Source organism: Stegostoma tigrinum, chromosome 25 (genome assembly GCF_030684315.1).
Source record: "Stegostoma tigrinum isolate sSteTig4 chromosome 25, sSteTig4.hap1, whole genome shotgun sequence".
Classification (NCBI taxonomy): Eukaryota; Metazoa; Chordata; class Chondrichthyes; order Orectolobiformes; family Stegostomatidae; genus Stegostoma; species Stegostoma tigrinum.
The window spans coordinates 40,992,399-41,013,663 of record NC_081378.1 but is presented as its reverse complement, the minus strand read 5'-3'; the positions used below and the strand labels follow the sequence as shown (position 1 = coordinate 41,013,663).

General features: G+C 43.0%; 1 protein-coding gene across 2 annotated transcripts in view; it reads left to right on the top strand.

Moving 5' to 3' along the window:
- The window catches only part of ano2b (anoctamin 2b), a 155,136-nt gene that overhangs the window by 13,110 nt on the left and 120,761 nt on the right, over positions 1-21,265 (top strand). For both annotated transcript variants that reach the window (XM_059654660.1, XM_048553662.1), the window contains exons 4-9: positions 1,786-1,884; positions 10,988-11,136; positions 11,990-12,044; positions 12,919-12,970; positions 14,825-14,880; positions 16,334-16,375. In XM_059654660.1, coding sequence (XP_059510643.1) covers positions 1,786-1,884; positions 10,988-11,136; positions 11,990-12,044; positions 12,919-12,970; positions 14,825-14,880; positions 16,334-16,375 — 453 coding nt within the window. The remainder of the gene's footprint in view (positions 1-1,785; positions 1,885-10,987; positions 11,137-11,989; positions 12,045-12,918; positions 12,971-14,824; positions 14,881-16,333; positions 16,376-21,265) is intronic.

Sequence of the window (21,265 nt, the reverse complement as noted above, 5' to 3'; positions counted from 1 at the left end):
TGTAGAGCTGGATGAACACAGCAGGCCAAACAAAATCAGAGGAGCAGGAAGGCTGACGTTTCAGGCCTAGACCTTTCTTCAGAATTTTCTGGGGCTTGATTTTGTTTTGGGCTTTTGCTGTGGGCTGACCTAGAGTGTCTCTGCTAATGACGTGTCCTGAGTGAGGCTATGCAATTGCTTTCACTGAAGTGGTGTCCCCCGAGCTCAGTCAGCCTGGCAAGGGTGCCCACTTCCATTGGAATACCCTCTAAGTCAAATGCTCTACTTGCTGCATTTTCCAATGGTAAGTTGGAAGATGCACCAAGCGGAGCATATGAGTTGTAGTTCCTGTCTGAAGCCCAGTTAGGCTTCAGCTAGTAGCCCTTTTGCATGGTTACATCTTTAATCCCACATACCAAACAGCCTCTCAGCATCTCATTGAGGGCTAATCCAAAATCACATGCCTCTGCCGGTCATCTTAACCATGTCAAAAATCCCAATATGGATTCCCCTGGTTCTTGAACTGCCAAGTAAAACTGAAAGCATCTCAGTATTAGAGGAGGCTTGGGGTCATAGAATTCCCTAATTAAATCCATCAAATTTGAAAGCTTTTAATATCTGGTGTCTTAGGAAGTGTTTGGCTCCATATGGCAGAATATTCCTCATCATTAATCAGCCATTTTGTTTATTCTTCAGATGTGAAATATGCAGTGATTGGAATGAGGTTAGCCAGGTGAGAAAGCTACAGGTCCACAAACTGTCAGGAGAATTACCCGTTGCTTTTCATCTACCCAAAGTTATTTGCCCAGAAAATATTGGCCCAGTCAGGCTTCCAAATAAAAGCATGATGCCAGAAATGTTTACCCTCAACTTAAAGACAAATGCAACTTAATTCCTCTTTCTACCACTGAAATAACTCCACAAAGGCCAGTTTCCATCACCAAGTCACCGTTTATTTACATTTGCTTGTACTAGATACAGGCCCAGCTCCCTCAGAGCCAGCTCTAAGAGTGAACAGGACTTCTGATACTCATGTTTATACCTGTCAGCCAGGGCTCACTGATTGGACCAGGTTTACAGCCCCGAGTCAGGGAATTCAGATTCCATGAGGTCCACCTGGCTAACCTCATTCCAGTCACTACATAATTCACATCTGAAGAAAAACAAAATGGCTGATTAATGATGAGGAATATTCTGCCATATGGTTGAGACTGCCATGCGTGACATTTGTGAACCATACAATATTCACACTCATCTTCTTCTGACCTGTGCAAACATAATTTTAGTTAGCAGCTGTCATCACCATATAACATTAAATTTCTGTACAGCGTATAGAAAGTCATGCATATGTCACATACCTCCAGTAACTGTCTCGTTTGCTTTCTAGTAACATTATCCCATCACACTTTCTAAAATGAGTAATCTCAGACATACCTTAGATAACATATTGGGGGTAATAATTTATCATGAATTTTGAAGTTGAGTGCTGCGAATGTGTTATTCATAGACTATTAATCCAGTTAATGTGCTGGGGTCTAATGATCACTATGAAACTGTTGTTAATTGTTGGAAAAAACTCATGAGGTTTACTCACGTCCTTTATGGGAGAAAACTATTGTCCTACTTTGGCCTACATGTATCTCACAGCAATGTGGTTGACTCTTATTTGCCATCTGGGAAATTATAGGCGGACAATAAATGCTGCTCAAGTTCTTATGTTTGTAACATTTAAAAGTATTAACTGGTTAAGGGCAAACAATTATATTTCCCTAATTTAGTTCATTAAATTTATCTTTGTTTTCACAGGCGAAAACCCAAGGCATTGGTTACGTCAGGATACATGCTCCTTGGCATGTTCTCAGTCGAGAGGCGGAATTTCTAAAAATAAAAGTTCAGACTAAAAAGGTATGTTTTCATCTGCTGATGGCTTTAATGTCCGCTGGCAGGGTATGGATAGGATTGAGAGAGAACTGAATCTACTGTCCCCTTCTGTTACTGTGCACAGCAGGAAGTTTTCTGAAAAGAAACTGGGTTTTTTTAAGGATCGTTTCTTCTCCAGTAATCTAATGCTGCCTCATTCACAGGCACTCTCTCTCTCTCACACACACATACACACACACAGCCACAATGGCACTATCCCCCATCCCTTCCTCCTCTTCATCGATGACTGTATCGGCGCTGCCTCATGCTCTCAGGTTCATCAACGTTACAGTTCATCAAATTTATTAACACCTTCCACGCCAACCTCAAGTTCAGCTGGACCATCTTTGATACCTCTCTCTCCTTCCTGGACCTCTCTGTCTCCATCTCTGGTAACCACCTGGAAACCTACATCTATTTCAGCCCCACTGACTCTGACAGCTACCTGGAATACACCTCCTCTCACTCACCATTCTGCAAGAATGCAATCCCCTGTTCCCAATTCCTCAGCCTTCGCCGCATCTGCTCCCAAGATGAGGCATTCCACTCCCGAACATCCCAGATGTCCTCATATGTCAAGGACTGCAACTTCCCTACTTCAGTGGTTGAAAACGCCCTTGACTGCATCTCTTGCGTTTCCTGCACCTCTTCTCTCACACCCCCACCCTGCAATAAAAACAAAGACAGAATTCCCCTTGTATCACCCCATTAAATTGAATTTGAATCATTTGAATGATTCAAAGCATCATTCTCTACCACTTTCACGACTTGCAATCTGACCCCACTACGAAGGATATATTTCCCTCCCCACCCTTATCTGCCTTCTGGAGGGACCACTCTCTCTGTGATTCGTTCATCTGCTCCATATGCAGGAGGTGCTACACTGCCTCTACACCTCACTTCCATCCCAGGGCCCAAAAAAACCTTCCACATCAGACAGATGTTCACCTGCACAGGCGCTAATGTGGTCCAATGTATCTGCTGTTCGCGACGTGGCCTCCTGTACATCAGGGAGACCAAGCAGAGTCTTGGTGACCATTTTGTGGAGCACCTACGCTCGGTTTGCAACAAATGGCAACACGTCCCAGTCGTGAATCACTTCAACTCCCCCTCCCACTCCCTGGATGACATGTCCATCCTGGGCCTCCTGCAGTGTCACAATTACGCCACCCAGAAACTGAAGGAGCGGCACCTCATATTCTGCCTTGGAAGCCGACAACCCAATGGTTTCAATGTGGACTTTAGGAGCTTCAACATCTCCCCACCCAAGAGCAACCCTCCCTCTTATCCTCGCCTCTTTGACCTGTCCGTCTTCTCTCCCACACACCCACCTCACTGACCAATCCCCCCCACTACCTATCTGCTATTGCCATCTCACATTGCCTTCCCCAGCCCAACCCCGCCCCTCTCTATTTATTTCAGAGCTCTTTTCCCTTCCCCCATTTCTGAAGAAGGGTCTCAACCCAAAACATCAGCTTTCCTGCTCCTCTGACACTGCCTGGACTGCTGTGTTCCTCCAGCTCCACTCTGTGTTATCACACACAGACTTACTTCCTCTCTCTTGAGAAAAAGTACAGTTAAAGTAGATAGTGCAGGTTTACAAACTGCAGACGAAAAAATAGGTCGCAATCATGTTTCGCATTACTAGCAGGTCAACTTTGTATCCTGGTGGAACAAGCTTGGTGACCTTATGATGTTGTCGATCTAAGGCATAAATGGTATTTATTTTGCTGCTGCTCCTATTCCTTCCTATGTGTTCATAGACAGACTAGCTTCTCCCTGGTTGGTAATAATGTTTTATATTTGTCCACCCAGAATTATTTACATTTCAAAGCCATTGCTACACAATGGGTGTTGAATAGTCATCATTCAACATGGTTTAAACTGGATTCTCTGCATCTCTGTTTGTTAAGTTTCTCGTTCTGAGACAGTGAGTTTAGGGATCCATGGAGTTTGAGTTTTGAGCATGTCCACAAAACAAAAGGAGGTGTGAATTCCACACGTGTTTTTGTTTTGGCATGTTGCTTCAAGAGAAAAATTCCCCCGTGGCTATTCAACGAGGAACTTTCCAGAAACCTGAAATACTTCTGACGCTGTACAAAACTTGTGAGACTCACTGGACTCTCTTTCCACCCTTTTACCGTCCACTTGAATGGGAAAGGCAGATCTAGAAAAAAAACAACACTGATTATATTCCACTTTGAAAGTGATGAATGGGGTATGCCCTTACTGGCACAACATGTCGTGTAAAAAGATTTAGAATTAGCATCTTCTATTTAGCTTCACAGTGGGATAACTCATGATCCTAGAGAGCTAAATTATTTACACTGTTTATACAATGGATTGATATATTAATATAGTCATATAAAGTGCTATAATTGTGCTATTGTTATGAATTGATTAGAGTACTGTAGTATTGGCATATTATGATATTGTTGTCTTATAATATTGTAACATTGGATATTGAGCTGGCGTTATTGCGATATTCTTATATGTGATATCGTATTGTTGGGATATTGTGCTATTGAATAGTGTGTCACGATTTGCAACATTTAAATGTGGGCATTGTCTTAATAGATAATGTAACATCGTATTGGGGTATTGTGTTGTAATTGTTTTGTCAGACAATTTGGGAATTATGAAATGGAAGTTTTGTGATTTAGCACATGTAATACTGGGGTTTTGTAATACTGGCATTGTGGGTATCTTTGTAATTCTAATACATCAATAAGTGTAAATGACACGACATGAAATTGGCTGTCTCCTGTGAACATATTATTAACATACAATGTAGTTTCTGTTTATAATTTGGGATTACAATATCTCTTTTACCAGACTAGAAACATGAATCAAAGAAAATATGTGTGCTAAAGACAGCTGAGATTGTAGATCTACACTCAGTTAAAGCATTTGGTTGTTTATGATGGCCAGCAGAGATGACCATAAACATTATGGATGTGGATTTCTCAGTTTGCAAGAATGTCAGCGTAAAGAATCATCCCAATCTATGGGACATTCATCAGATTTTTGGGGTGAATTCTTAGAGACCTCACTTAAGTTAATATCCTCAGTGATTTTAAGGAGAGTGCAAAACTGATAATGACATAAAATAAAAACTTGTAAAATAATAACTTGCAAAAATAATAATCTGTTATATTATTGAATTATTCATGAATGTCTGAAACTGTTGTTTGTGAGTAAATAATCTGGAGTGCTGAGTGATAATGTATTGGTCCACCAGGGACAAAGAGAATAGCAAGAAATGCACTGAATGAGGGTCCAGCAATTTTGAGTGTGATTATTTATAATGACTGGGAACCAGAAGCCATAACTTGATGACAGTAGGTACGTGTGGGCAGAGAAGCTACATTATATAAATTTCATTGCTGAATTATATCGAACATCAAACCAAATTAGAGCCAAGTGGAGACAGTTGTGTAAAATTAAAATGAGTACAGCAACATGGGTACACCAACACTTTCAAGTCCCCCTCCAAGCCACTCACCATCCTGTCTTGGAAATATATTGTCCCTCCTTGCTAGGTCAAAATCGTGGAATACCCTCCCTAATGGTATTGTGGGTCAACCCATAACAGGTGGACGGCAGTGGTTCAAGAATGCAGCTCACCACCACCTTCTCAAGGGCAACTAGGGATGGGCAATAATTGCTGGCCACCCAGTGACGCCCACATCCCATCAATTGAATTAAAAAAAACCGTGTCACCAACCAGATGAATTGAGAAGCTAATGATATGGTGGAGCTCTAATTTTGGTGAAATTTTTCAAGTCACCATAAAATCACAAAGAATCCTTTAGGAATATTTGTGGGACACTTGGATTCCACGGAACCCTTGGTTGGCTTAGAGAAATGTTCTTATTCTGATCTCTTATAACTGAACATAAATTTTCAAACATACCTAATATGTAAAGACATAAAAACTGTAATAAACAAGTGCTTTCCAGTTCGGGTGAAATATTTCAGTTAGAGTTGCAATTCGAGTCCTGAGCTGGCGATTTATTCATTATTGGATCATGCAGGTAGACCTTTAAACAGCTTGAGACAATTTGTGTAATAAAGATGTAGGTCAGCTCCCATGAGCGATTATCTCTAGGCTGAATCAGAAATCCTTTCCCAGAATTGACCGGAAAATTGCCTGCTGTCTTGCATATCACTTGCAAGTTTCAGCACAACATTTGTTGAATGATTAAATTCAAGTTGACCTCAAAATTTTAAACCCCTCAAAATACTTCTTGAAAATTTTGCCACCAGAATGAATTATTATTATTGAATTTTATTCTTTAAGTGAGAGTGATAGCCAATGTAAAGTAGGGCACTATAGCTGATAGCCATTGAAAAGTTCATCGTATACAGTGATAGATATTGAAGGACATAAGAAGATTTCCTTCCATTAATACAAAAGAATATGGGAGACAAATTAAGTACCATCTCTGTCACCAAAGAAACAGTAGACAAACTAATGGGGATAAAGGCAATTAAATCTCCTGGCCCCATTGGCTTGCATCCTATGATCTTAAAAGAAATAGTTACAGAGACAGTGAATGAATTGGTTGTAAACTTCCAAAAATTCTGCCTTTATTCAAAAAGTGAGGAGGCCGAAAGCAGGTTAATTAACCTAACATTTATTGTTGGATAAATATTGGAGCCAATTATTAAGGAAGTAATAGCAGAACATTTGGAAAATCATACTCTAATCAAGCAGAGGCTTCATGAAAGCTCTTTTCTCGAGCTAGTCTGAACCAGAGTTGATAGGGGGAACCAGTAAATGTGTTGTATTTGGATTTCCAGAAGGTATTCAACGAGGTAGCTCAGAAAAGGCTAAGTCACAAGATAAGAGCCCATGGGTGTTGGAGGTAATATACTGTTATGGCTAGAGAATTGGTACATGGCAGGAAACAGTGAGTGAGGTTAAAGGGTTCTTTTCAAGTAGGTGACCCTTGCCCAGTGAGGTATTACAGGGATCAATGCTGGGTACAGTTAGAATATATATTATTTATTGATTGACTGATTTATTGTCATGTGTACCAGAGTACATTGAAAACCTTTGTTTACAAGAAGTGCGGACAGACTGTAGTAAGCAAGGATGTACAGATCAAAGGTTGTAAAAAACTTGGACAGATGCATACAAATGACATTGTAAAGGGTGTATGTTAGGCGATGTCAACGTTAGTAAGATCAGCATTATTTGAGGCAAGAAAGTCCGTTCATTAGTCTAATAAGGGCAGGGAAAAAGATGTTTCGGAACCTGCTTGTGCATGTATTCAGGCTTCTGTATCTTCTGAACAACAGAGGGGGTTGGAGGAGATCATTACCAGGGTGCGATGGGTCTTTGATGATGTTGGCCACCTTTCCATGGTAGCGAACCATGTAAATGGAGTCCATGGATGGAAGGTTGGCTTCCATGATGGTCTGGGCTGTGCACACCTCCTTCTGTAGTTTCTTCCAGTCCTGGGCAGAGCATTTGCTGTGCCAGGCTATAATGCATCCAGATAGTACGCTTTTGATTGTGCAAATGTAGAAGTTGGTGAGGGACCTTATGGACAAGCCAAATTTCCTGAGCTGCATGAGGAAGAAGAGGTGTTGTTGTGCCTTCTTGACTGCCCCATCTACGTGGGAAGTCTAAGACAGGTTGTCGGTTATTGTCACTCTGAGGAATTGACCGCTCTCCACACTCTCTACCTTGGTTACATTGATCGGGGCATGTTCTCCTCCTTTCTTTCTGAAGTCAAAGATCCGTTCTTTAGTTTTGCTGACATTGAGAGAGAGGTTGTTCTCATTGCAACATGTCACCAAACCCTCTATCTCTCTTCTGTACTTAGAATCATCGTTGTTAGGAGTCCATCCTACTACAGAGGTGCCATCAGTGAACTTGTAGATGGCGCTCATTCGGAATTTGGCATCGCAATCATAGATATACAGAGAGTATAGTTGGGGGCTCAGAATGCATCCTCAATGGGATGGGGGCTCCAGTGTGAGTGTTATTGTGGAGGGGGTGCAGTTATCCATCCTCACTGATTGTGGCCTGTGGGTCAGAAAACTGAGGATCAAGTTGAAGAAGGAGGAGCCGAGACCAATGTCTTGGAGTTTGAGATCAGTCTGGAGGGGATAATGGTGTTGAAGGTGGAACATTTGTCAATGAGCAGGAGTCTGACATAGGTGTCCTTTTTGTCCAGATGTTCCAGGGATGAGTGCAGGGCTTGGGATATGGCATCCTTTGTGGATCTGTTACATTGGTAGATAAATTGTAGGGGATTGAGGCAGGCTTGGAGACTGGAGTTGATGTGGGCCATGACCAGCCTCTCGAAACACATTATGATTATTGAGGTCAGAGCCATTGGGTGGTGTTTTCTTGGGTACGGGGATGATGGTGGTCTTTGTGAAGTGGGTGGGGACTTCAGCTTGTCATAAGGAGAGCTAGAAGATATCAGTGAGCACCATTGCCAGTTGGTCCTCACAGGAGCTGAGTGCTTGGACAGGGACTCCATTCTGGTCTGTTACTTTCCTTGGGTTGACCCCCAGGGAGATGGATCTGATGGCTGCAGTGGTGACAGTGAGTACTGGTGTGTCAGAGGCTGTTGGGTCAGGTGTCACTGAAACATATCAAACATAGAAAGCATTGAGTGCATCAGGGAGGGATGTGTCTTTGTCCTCTATCTTACACTGTTACAATTTGATTCCCATAATGGTGTTTAGACCTTGCCACAGGTCGTGGGAGTCTGTTTGGCAGATTTGAGTCTCTAACTTTGTCCGGTACTGCCTCTTGGCCTCCCTGTTGACTTTGACGAGGTCATATCTGGATTTTAGAGGAAGACAATGAGTGTATTTTAGCCAAATATGCAGACAACACCAAATTAGGTGGGAAGACAGGTTGTGGAAGTGATACAAACTGTTTACAGAGAGATGTTGATGGGTTATGTAGGCAAAAAGTCAACAAATGGTGTTTAGTGTGGGCAAATCCGAAGTCGTTCATTTTGGAAGGTAGAACAAAAGAACAGAATATGTGGAGAAGAACTGCAGGGAGTTGCAGCACTAAAGGATATGGGGGTAACTGTACATGGACCACAGCAAGCTAGCACGTGGTTGCAGCAGGCTAATCAGGAAGGCTGATGGAGTGTTGGCCCTTATTTCCGGGGTAACAAAGTGTGAGGCTGGCTGAACACAGCAGGCCAAGCAGCATCTCAGGAGCACATGCTGCTTGGCCTGCTGTGTTCAGCCAGCTTCACACTTTGATATCTTGGATTCTCCAGCATCTGCAGTTCTCATTATCCCTTATTTCCAGGGGGTTGGATTGTAAGAATTAGGCAGTCTTACTGCACAAGGTGATAGTGAAACCACATCTAGAATACTATGAGCAATTTTGGTACCCCTTACTTTAGGAAAGAGGAGGTAGTTCACCAGGATAATCCATGGTAAGGAGGGTTTTTAAAAAAAAATCATTCACAGGATGAGGGTGTTATTGGCTGACCCAACATTTATTGTCCATCCTTAATTGCCCAGAGGGCAGTTAAAAGTCAGTCATGTTGCGGTCAGTTAGAAGTTACATGTAGGTGAGACCAAGTAAGTTTCCTTCCCTATGCAACAATAGTGATCCAAATGGATTTTTCCTAACAATTGAGTCATGACAATCATTTTACTATTAACTCCAGATTTTTATTGAATTCAAATTCCACCATCTGCCATAGCAGGATTTGAACCTGGGCCCTAATAACATTATCTGGGTCTCTAAATTAATAGCCCAGTCATAATGCCACTACACCATCACCTCTCCATATCTTATGAGCAAAGTTTAAACTGACTGGAGTTTAGAAGAATGAGAGGTGATCTAATTGAAACATGTAGGATTCTTATGGGGATTGACAGGGTAAATGCTGAGAAGATGTTTCCCCTCATGGGAGAGTCTAAGGCCAGAGGAAAAAAATCCCAGTTTAAAGGGCCCCCAATTTAGACTTGAGATGAGGAGGAATTTCTTTTATCAGAGGGTTGTGTGTGTTTGGAACTCTTTGCCGGAGAGATGATGAGGATAACGTGAATGGAATTACAGACTGCCAGTTGTTGTAAGCTGTTTACTATCAGGCAGGTGATGGGCATGTATGGTTCAGACAGTGGATGCTACATGATGTTTGACACCCCCCCCCCCCCCCCCCCCCGACCAAGGTCGAGCAAGTGGGATTTAAAGCAGAGCATGACCATTTCTCATCATAGAATTCCAACAGCGTGAAAACAGGCCATTCAGCCTATTGAGTCCACAATGACCCACTGAAGAGCATCCCACTCAGAACCACCCCCATACCATAGCTCATCCCTGTATCCCTGTGTTTTCCCATGGCTAATCCACCTAGCTTGTACATCCCTGAACACTACGGGCAATTTAGCATGGCCAATCCACCTAACCTGCACCTCTTTGGACTGTGGGAGGAAACTGGAGCACATGGAGGAAGCCCACACAGACACGGGGAGAATGTGCAAACTCCACACAGACAGTCACCTAAGGCTGAAATTGGACCCGCGTCCCAGTGCTGTGAGGCAGAAATGCTAACCATTGAGCCACCGTGCCATTCCAGCAGGTGGGGAACAGTTCAAACTGACCTTTTGAAGTTGACAATCTCAACTGATCCAGGGTCACAGCTGGGTGATAGTGCTAAAGTGGCAATGGGCTACTAGATAAATCCCTCAGGCCAGGGCTTAAAGCTCAGATAGTATTGAGCTCCAATTGTTTGTGAGGTGAAAAGGTTGGATTAATCATATTTTAATGTCGTCTTTTGAGGTCATAGAGAAATGTTTGGAATATTGGCCATAAAATTTGCCCCTGTAGCAGCTGTTGTTTAGGTGCATTGGGTGCTGTTAAAAAGCATAGTTTAATAGGAAAAATGCATTTAAACCTCAAAGCAGTTAAAGTTTGAAAATTGTGTCCATGACATGAGCATATTTACAGTGCAGGCTTTAGGTTGCAGGTCCAAGAAAATGCAGACTGAGAAAAACACTTCATGCCCTGAGGTAGTGATAACAATTGTAGACAGTCCTGTGTGGCTGAAATTAATTTAAACATTCATACTTTTATTTTTTTTCTCAGGCTTTTGAAATTCAACAGGAGGATGGAATCGCAGCAAAAATGAATTCCATCTGGGAAAAGTTCACAAAGCCTTTACAACCCAGAAATGAACAGTCAACCCAGAAAAGCAAGCACCTGTCATATCCCTTCACCAGAGACAAGATGTATTTGTAAGCAATGCATACACACAAAAGAAAAATTCATTGGGAAACGTTTGATAAAGTTTATTATTACTCACTTTTAGATGTTCTGACAGATCGAACATTCAAGAGATGCAATGGAATGATTCTTGCAATGAATGTGGAACTTAGCACCAAAGTCTATTGTTTTAACTTGTGGTTTCTTAAAATAATGTTTGCTTCATTCTAGACTTTGTCATTAATTGTCCCTGGCTATTAATGTTGTATTTGTACAAAGCAGTTCAGCTTCATAGGTCAAATGGCATTAATTTAGTGTGCGTAAGATAGAATGGAGCGTAATAGATTCTCACCCTGACTTAGAAATATTTCACCCTTCCTTAAGAGTTGCTTGGAAATCAGTCCTTAGTGACTTTGTTGATGTACTTACATTTCATGAACTGTGCCCGATCAAGAAGGCAGTTCGCCACAATCCTCTAAACAGCAACCACAGATGGGTAATAAATGCTGGCCCAGCCAGCGACACCCACATCCCCTGTATAAATAACATAAAACTTTGCAGCGCATTCTTTTGAAAGGACTCTTCATGCCTTATTCACCCTCAACATACCCTTGCAATCTAAAAAAAATATTTGTTTGAAAGTACAATCATGGAGGAAATATTGCAATATTACAGATGAGATAAAGTAAAAATAAAAGCATTTAAGAGGTGCAGCGTGGGGCATGATGTGAGGGCTGATGAAAAATGCTTTTGTCCGAGAGGTTGTAAGCATTTAATCAGAGGTTCCCAAAGCCTGAAGATTCTGCTTCCAAGGGCAGGGTGAAGCAATGTGGATGAGGGCAGGGAAACACACGAACCTTTAGCCATATTTCTGCTCTTTCACAGGTACAATGTGACAAATAAGGAAACCTTTTTTGACAATTCAACCCGAAGTCGAATAGTAAGTCACACTGCCAGACTGTTAGGAATATAGTGACTTTTAATTACATTGATTGTAGCATTTCCATTGTGATATTTGCCTGAGACAGCTAACTAGTATCCCTAGAAACCAGGAACAAGTTGGTGTTGCATGGCGTCACTACCTTAAACTGATATACCATGCAAATGTTTAACTGTCCCTGAAACAATGGTGTACATGTCAATTTTTACCCTTTGTCCAAATATAGTGAATATGGTTCACACCAAGTGCTGGGATGAGAGATGATAGCAACCTATAAATTGAATTTAAAAGCCTTGAAATAAGGGTTAACTGAGCTCCTATGAGACTCAATATTTGATTTTTTTTACCTTCTCTTCTGGTTCATTCTCAGCTGAAACACTTTGGCTGCTTCTACAAACCTAGCCATCAACAAAGGATTACTTTTGGTGGGGAGGGTGTTTAAGAACAAATTTATTATAATTATAATTGGTAAATAAAAATTATTGCAAAACTACATATTATTTCTGAATTATTGAAATACAGTAAGCTCCCTCACCTGCTGTACTGTAAATATTTCAGCAAAAATATTGTATAGACTTTATTCTGCTTACCCTTTACATTGAAGTTCTCTGTGTCTAAGTAAAATGGACTTTCAAGACAAAATATGGAATATAAAGTGAAAACTAGAAACTATTACAATTACTGTTTATTTACATGTGCTTATTTGCATTTTGTGAACTTGGTAAGGATATAAGACATGTGAATGTAGTTAAGACTGAATTGCTTGGGGTTCAAAAGTTGCTTAAATCTATAGGTTGCATTTTGGGACACACCTGTTCCCTCATGCAGGTGTAGTTCTAGTTGTGAGCTTTGACTTTTTCTTCATTTTTTGCAGGTTTATGAAATTTTGAAGCGGACATCTTGTACAACAGCCAGATATAACATGGGTAAGGCTATTATATTAGCCAATACAGCATCTTTCAGCATGGTTTTATAGCAATTTTTGAAGTATACACATATGTAAGACATTGCAATCTTTTTGGAGTGGTGTTTTCTCAAGTCAAACATTGGTTATTTATGTCATTCTACAGCTACAGGAGGATGTTTCCAGAATGTATTATTTTAAAAATAGTTCTGTTTGTTTAAACATAGTTCTCAAGGGATAACATCCTTTGAAGAGCAGGGTCAGAAACTGTAGGTTAAAATTCTGATGAAGGGTCTGCGTTAAAGTGATTTAGACCCCCTATATATATTCTCACTGTATCAGAACTGGCAGGCAGTAAAAGTCAGCTTGGAAACTTGTCCATCAACAATCTGCTTTTTTTTCGCTGTTTTTAGTTATTATTTGCCTAATAGTGGAGTAGCTGGAATCTAAACCAGCCTGCGCAGACACGAGTCTTCAATAAGTACACTGGTCAGACCTTAATTTAGATCATTGAGTCTCCTATACTACATTAATGAATGGCCTGGATGTAAGTGAGACCCAAAGAGGTATCTTTGCTTTTTACTTTTCCAGTGGGGTCCAGAGGAACAGGATGGAAATTATTACCTGTGACGAGGGAGCTGAGAAACAAGGGTGCGCTGAATTAGGGTGAAATTAAGGGGTGTGGTCAGGAAGCACTGTTCACACAAAGAGTAATGAAAACCTGGAGCTGTCTCCCCAGAAAGCTGGAATTGTGATGTTTTGGTTGTTTGCAGCATGGCCTTCAGAGTTTCAGATGTAAGAGAAGCTAATGGAATAAGTGTATAAACCATCAAAGGTCTAATTCAATGGCAAAATGTGTTTGAGGTGCTGAATGGTCCACTCCTCTTCTATTGTTGCTTAATGTTGGCTTGTGTCATGAACAAAAGGGACTTCCACACATCATTACTTTAAAATTCCACCTTAAGAAAGCTGACTTGATACAAATTAAAGCTTGGCCCTCAAGAATTTATGATATCACTGGTCATTGGTACTCACACTATTGGTGATACCTTACAATTTCATGTGCAATGAAAGTCCAACTGAAATATCTGTCTCTCCTGTCACCACCAGCTGTAAAGCAGAGAATTGAACGGTTAACAGAGAGCAGCTCATGGCTGTTATAATTGAAAAAGGCCTGTTCTTGAAATTACAATGTGTACATAATTCTATATGACCACTTAGGAATCTCTCATGACACATTTTGGTTAATTATTTTCACAGGGAAAATGGTTATTTGCAATCGAATTCAATGCATTAAGTTTACTTGCAAGTGTATATTGTCAAATCCCCTGTGACTAAAGTTGCCCTTAAGTCAGAGACTAATATCTGTGGAATGCCAGACACTGCCATGAAACTGGAGACATACAACTGACGGTACATTATTCCAGTCGTAGGCAGGTTAGCCACAAATGCTGTCTGTATTTTTGGGCCTGTATGCATTGATCAGGCCACTGTATCCTAATTGCTAATGCCATTGAGGGGAAGAATACTTGCATTCACTTGCACTCACCATTGAAAAATTTATCACAAAGCTTTGTACGAGGTGCTGTGGACACCTAGGACAACTTTCAAAAGTAGCTTCAGCTTCATCTACTGCAAGCAGTGCAGGCTTTTACTCCAACCTATGGGTTTAGGCTGAGATATTGTTGATTCCTGACTCAAAGAAGGTTGGGTGCGAGTGACGTCTTGATTCAACAAAATCATTGTAAGCTGGGACCTGTAAAATTTTTGACTGGAAGTTATAGTTAGAAGATGAGAGTCTGCTCAGTTTTTGATTCTATTATATGCTTGAATTTAGTTGCAAGTTTCTTGATTTTAACTGTAAATTTGTTTTCAGGTATAGCCGCTTTAATAGCAAATGGAGTTTATGATTCAGCTTTCCCTCTTCATGATGTAAGTATGTGTTATGTTTTCATAGGATATCTACAGTGTGGAAGCTGACCATTTGGCCTGTCAAGTCCATACTGACCGTCCAAAGAGCTTCCCATCCAGAGTCAACCCATGACCCTGCATTTCTTATGGCTAATCCATCTAACCTGCACATCCTTGGACATTACAGGCAATTTAGTATGGCCGATCCAGCTAACCTGCACTTCTTTGGACTGTGGGAGGAAACAGAGCACCCAGAGGAAACCCATACAGACACAGGGAGAATGTGCAAACTCCACACAGGTGCCTAAAGGTGGTATCGAACCCTGGCACTGTGAGGCAGCAATGTTACTCGCTGAGCAACCCAGCCATCCAAATTTTTCTAGGATGTCTTGTGTAGATGGTGGCATCCTTGCCTCTGAGCAAGAAGCTCTGAATTTGAGTCACCGCAGGATCTAATGGATAAGGAAGGCACATTCAGAATCTGGGTGGGATGCTCCTCGCAGGGTCAATGCACACTCAGTGGTCTGAATGGCCTCAATCTGCAATGCAGAGGCTGTATGATTCTGTGATTCTATCTGAATACGATTGACTCCTGTCACCAGGGGGCTATTGATTAATCAGATGGAGTTAGAAGAATGGCCTTTCAAGGTGAGAGAAAGCCGTGCGGCTCCTGTTTAATCCTTAAACCACTACTAAATTGGAGTGGTCTCAGGGACGATGGGCATTAATTTGATCATTAATGAACCTAATTGACATCCCACCAACAACGGTCAGAAAACTTATATCAGCCACATCCTCCCTCTGATGTAATCAGAAGAGGTCTCCTTTCTGCTTGGACCCAGAAGTTGCGCCTGTCTGTGATTATGTGACTCTGCGCTATGTTTTCCATCCCAATTGGCTGCATTAAATCCAGCCAGCGTTTGGATGTTTAACTCACTACAGAATCTGAAATGTGCTATGATGGGGAACAGCTAAGGTGAATACCATTGACTTAATTGGAAGAAAGCTAGATAAATGCAGGAGGAGAAAATGAATGGAAGCTTATGTTGAAAAAAAAATTGAGGTTTTGCCATCTCTGGCTGGATTTGTACTTCTTACCCATCAGCCATTTAAGCATCAACTGCACTAGGTATGGAGTCACATGTAGGCGAGCTGATTTCTCTTCTTGGAGGGTGTTGGTGAATGAAGTGGGTTTTCATAACAATTGCCAGTGACTACACGGTCACCAGTAAGCTACCCTTATATTCCCAATTTATTTTATTGAATTCAAACTTCACTATTTGCCTTGGTGGGATTTGTACCAATGTCCCTATTACACTATTAGTCCAACAGCATTTCCACAATATCACTGCCTTCGCTCATGTTGATGAGCGTAGATCAAGAATTGTGAGTATTACTTGTGTGGAGTGGTTGGGATGAATATTCTGTTTACTGGACATTCCATTGAATTCCATGTAAAATTTAATTTTTGAAGGGTGATAATGAAGATACTGATCCAGAAGAAAATGAACGAAAGGTAAGGCTGTCATCAAACCTATTTAGCTATCATAACATCTCTCTCATTTGTTTTCAAATGTGCAGGTGGAAGGATATCAACAATATTGTACTATTTTAGGCAGCTCTTCACTTTATGGCTCTGGGCCAGTGTGTTAGTCATCGGAGAAAGACAACAGCCAAAAGGAGAAGTCAGATATAGCTGAATTGTGCTAACTTTTGGCATCTCTGGTTCCCTGGTGCTCTGAGAAATAGTTTAAGTAAACCTATTTTCCAAGTGGAAAATTGACCAGATTCTCTTGTTGTGGTGAATGATAATTGCATGACAAGTATCATCTTGGACTTAAAATGTTAATTGTTTCTCTTTCCACAAATATCTTTCCAAAGATACTGCCAGAATGAATTTAAAAAACAACCAAGACTGCTTTAGTTGGGAATCTGAAAGAAATTTTCCTCCGGTCAGCCTTAAATTATCAGCCAAGACTGCGCACAGTGTGGATCGGAAGTCTGAACTCATTTCTCTATTTTTCTAATTTGTTGCTGGGCCTTTTATTTATCTATTTTGCTATTTTTTTCCCTAAGGCTTTGAACTTAAAGGATCTGTATCCGGGTACATTGGTACCCAAGATGGCACCATAAGTGGTGACTTCTAAACTTTTCACTCTCTACTATATGAGCACATGTGATAATAAAGCTAATTCTAATTTTAAGGTGAAGGACAGTTGTGTGGAAAGCAGTCAGATAAATTTAAATGACAATCTTTTCTGCATTATTTCTTCCCCGTACACTGGGTATGTAATGTTTTTATTTAAGGGCTGCCCTTAATGTGCATTTGCTTATGGTTCCAATACTTTTACACATTCTGTCTGCAAATTCCCAGCCCATGCCTAAGATGCAACAAAATATACACATCAAACACAGCCATCAATACAGGTCTTTGCTTTGTGTCAAAGCTAATGGTTCTAAAGAAATTATTGTTCATGTTGCAGTAAATTTTACCCAGCCTGGAGATTCTACGCAGACCTTGGGTAGACACAATTAAGTTCTTCATGAATACCTGAAGGAAGCAGATGTATTCTACAGCTCCCAGGAGCCCTTTTTAATTATGACTAGGTAGTTAATGTAAATTGAACCTGTGTTGTCATGCAATAAACAGACTTATTACTGAAGCCAAGTGCCTATTCAGTTTACACTCATCAATGGTCTATCCTCTACCATTGATAATTGAACAAGACCTAGACTCAGCATGGAGAAAGAATTGGTGACAGTTAACTTCCCAAACCAGAAAAACACATGCAGACAGCAGCAGTGTCTGAAAATACGACATCTAACACCTAAAGCCAGGTGCCTAGTTAGAGCAAAGTGAGCCTTAAGTAGGTGAGGGCAAAAGATAAACAGACATAACATACAGAAAAGGAAACATAGAAGGAATGTGAGAAGCATGTCCTGTAGAAAATTCAGAAAAGCTTCTTTACCCAAAAAGTGATCAGAATGTGGAACTTGCCACCATGGAGACCACTCTCTCCGTGACTCCCTTGTTCGCTCCACACTGCCCTCTAACCCCACCACACCCGGCACCTTCCCCTCCATGCCACCAGGGAATAGTTAAAGCAGAAAACACACATACATTTAAGGGGAATCTGGGGAAATTTGAGGGAGAAGACATTTTGTGAGCTTTGTGATCAGATGAGGAAAAATGGGTGCAGGTTCAAGTGTAGCAAAAATTCCACCAATGTTGTAGAGACGATGTAATTCAATGCAAAAACACCAAGAGAAAGACAATCCAGGTTAAATTTACAGAAGGAGACAAGTAGCGAGAACAAATCAGAAACATGCTCAACTTTAAGCAACAGCATATTTTAAAAAATGTTCACATTCTCTTTCAGTCTGTGGAATATAAAATATTTTTCCAATGGCTTTCAATAAAAGCTGACCCACAGCTGGACAAAACATTATCATCACTGTTCACCATACAGATTGCAACCCATTTAGCAAAAGCCTGTGCTACTTCGAACAGTTGAAATTTTTTGGACACTGATTATACACAACCAGAACAGAATATTGGAAATATTCAGCAATACCAACAGTTTTAAGTTTCAGAGATAATGGGAACTGCAGATGCTGGAGATTCCAAGATAATAAAATGTGAGGCTGGATGAACACAGCAGGCCAAGCAGCATCTCAGGAGCACAAAAGCTGACGTTTCGGGCCTAGACCCTTCATCAGAGAGGGGGATGGGGGGAGGGAACTGGAATAAATAGGGAGAGAGGGGGAGGCGGACCGAAGATGGAGAGTAAAGAAGATAGGTGGAGAGAGTGTAGGTGGGGAGGTAGGGAGGGGATAGGTCAGTCCAGGGAAGACGGACAGGTCAAGGAGGTGGGATGAGGTTAGTAGGTAGCGGGGGGTGCGGCTTGGGGTGGGAGGAAGGGATGGGTGAGAGGAAGAACCGGTTAGGGAGGCAGAGACAGGTTGGACTGGTTTTGGGATGTAGTGGGTGGGGGGGAAGAGCTGGGCTGGTTGTGTGGTGCAGTGGGGGGAGGGGATGAACTGGGCTGGTTTAGGGATGCAGTAGGGGAAGGGGAGATTTTGAAACTGGTGAAGTCCACATTGATACCATATGGCTGCAGGGTTCCCAGGCGGAATATGAGTTGCTGTTCCTGCAACCTTCGGGTGGCATCATTGTGGCAGTGCAGGAGGCCCATGATGGACATGCCATCAAGAGAATGGGAGGGGGAGTGGAAATGGTTTGCGACTGGGAGGTGCAGTTGTTTGTTGCGAACTGAGCGGAGGTGTTCTGCAAAGCGGTCCCCAAGCCTCCGCTTGGTTTCACCAATGTAGAGGAAGCCGCACCGGGTACAGTGGATGCAGTATACCACATTGGCAGATGTGCAGGTGAACCTCTGCTTGATGTGGAATGTCATCTTGGGGCCTGGGATGGGGGTGAGGGAGTGGGTGTGGGGACAAGTGTAGCATTTCCTGCGGTTGCAGGGGAAGGTGCCGGGTGTGGTGGGGTTGGAGGGCAGTGTGGAGCGAACAAGGGAGTCACGGAGAGAGTGGTCTCCCCGGAAAGCAGACAGGGGAGGGGATGGAAAAATGTCTTGGGTGGTGGGGTCGGATTGTAAATGGCGGAAGTGTCGGAGGATAATACGTTGTATCCGGAGGTTGGTAGGGTGGTGTGTGAGAACGAGGGGGATCCTCTTGGGGCGGTTGTGGCGGGGGCGGGGTGTGAGGGATGTGTCGCGGGAAATGCGGGAGACGCGGTCAAGGGCGTTCTCGATCACCGTGGGGGGAAAGTTGCGGTCCTTAAAGAACTTGGACATCTGGGATGTGCGGGAGTGGAATGTCTTATCGTGGGAGCAGATGCGGCGGAGGTGGAGGAATTGGGAATAGGGGATGGAATTTTTGCAGGAGGGTGAATGTCTTATCGTGGGAGCAGATGCGGCGGAGGCGGAGGAATTGGGAATAGGGGATGGAATTTTTGCAGGAGGGTGAATGTCTTATCGTGGGAGCAGATGCGGCGGAGGCGGAGGAATTGGGAATAGGGGATGGAATTTTTGCAGGAGGGTGAATGTCTTATCGTGGGAGCAGATGCTGCGGAGGCGGAGGAATTGGGAATAGGGGATGGAATTTTTGCAGGATTCCTGCAAAAATTCCATCCCCTATTCCCAATTCCTCCGCCTCCGCCGCATCTGCTCCCACGATAAGACATTCCACTCCCGCACATCCCAGATGTCCAAGTTCTTTAAGGACCGCAACTTTCCCCCCACGGTGATCGAGAACGCCCTTGACCACGTCTCCCGCATTTCCCGCGACACATCCCTCACACCCCGCCCCCGCCACAACCGCCCCAAGAGGATCCCCCTCGTTCTCACACACCACCCTACCAACCTCCGGATACAACGTATTATCCTCCGACACTTCCGCCATTTACAATCCGACCCCACCACCCAAGACATTTTTCCATCCCCTCCCCTGTCTGCTTTCCGGAGAGACCACTCTCTCCGTGACTCCCTTGTTCGCTCCACACTGCCCTCTAACCCCACCACACCCGGCGCCTTCCCCTGCAACCGCAGGAAATGCTACACTTGTCCCCACACCTCCTCCCTCACCCCCATCCCAGGCCCCAAGATGACATTCCACATCAAGCAGAGGTTCACCTGCACATCTGCCAATGTGGTATACTGCATCCACTGTACCCGGTGCGGCTTCCTCTACATTGGTGGAACCAAGCGGAGGCTTGGGGACCGCTTTGCAGAACACCTCCGCTCAGTTCGCAACAAACAACTGCACCTCCCAGTCGCAAACCATTTCCACTCCCCCTCCCATTCTCTTGATGACATGTCCATCATGGGCCTCCTGCACTGCCACAATGATGCCACCCGAAGGTTGCAGGAACAGCAACTCATATTCCGCCTGGGAACCCTGCAGCCATATGGTATCAATGTGGACTTCACCAGTTTCAAAATCTCCCCTTCCCCTACTGCATCCCTAAACCAGCCCAGTTCATCCCCTCCCCCCACTGCACCACACAACCAGCCCAGCTCTTCCCCCCCACCCACTACATCCCAAAACCAGTCCAACCTGTCTCTGCCTCCCTAACCGGTTCTTCCTCTCACCCATCCCTTCCTCCCACCCCAAGCCGCACCCCCCGCTACCTACTAACCTCATCCCACCTCCTTGACCTGTCCGTCTTCCCTGGACTGACCTATCCCCTCCCTACCTCCCCACCTACACTCTCTCCACCTATCTTCTTTACTCTCCATCTTCGGTCCGCCTCCCCCTCTCTCCCTATTTATTCCAGTTCCCTCCCCCCATCCCCCTCTCTGATGAAGGGTCTAGGCCCGAAACGTCAGCTTTTGTGCTCCTGAGATGCTGCTTGGCCTGCTGTGTTCATCCAGCCTCACATTTTATT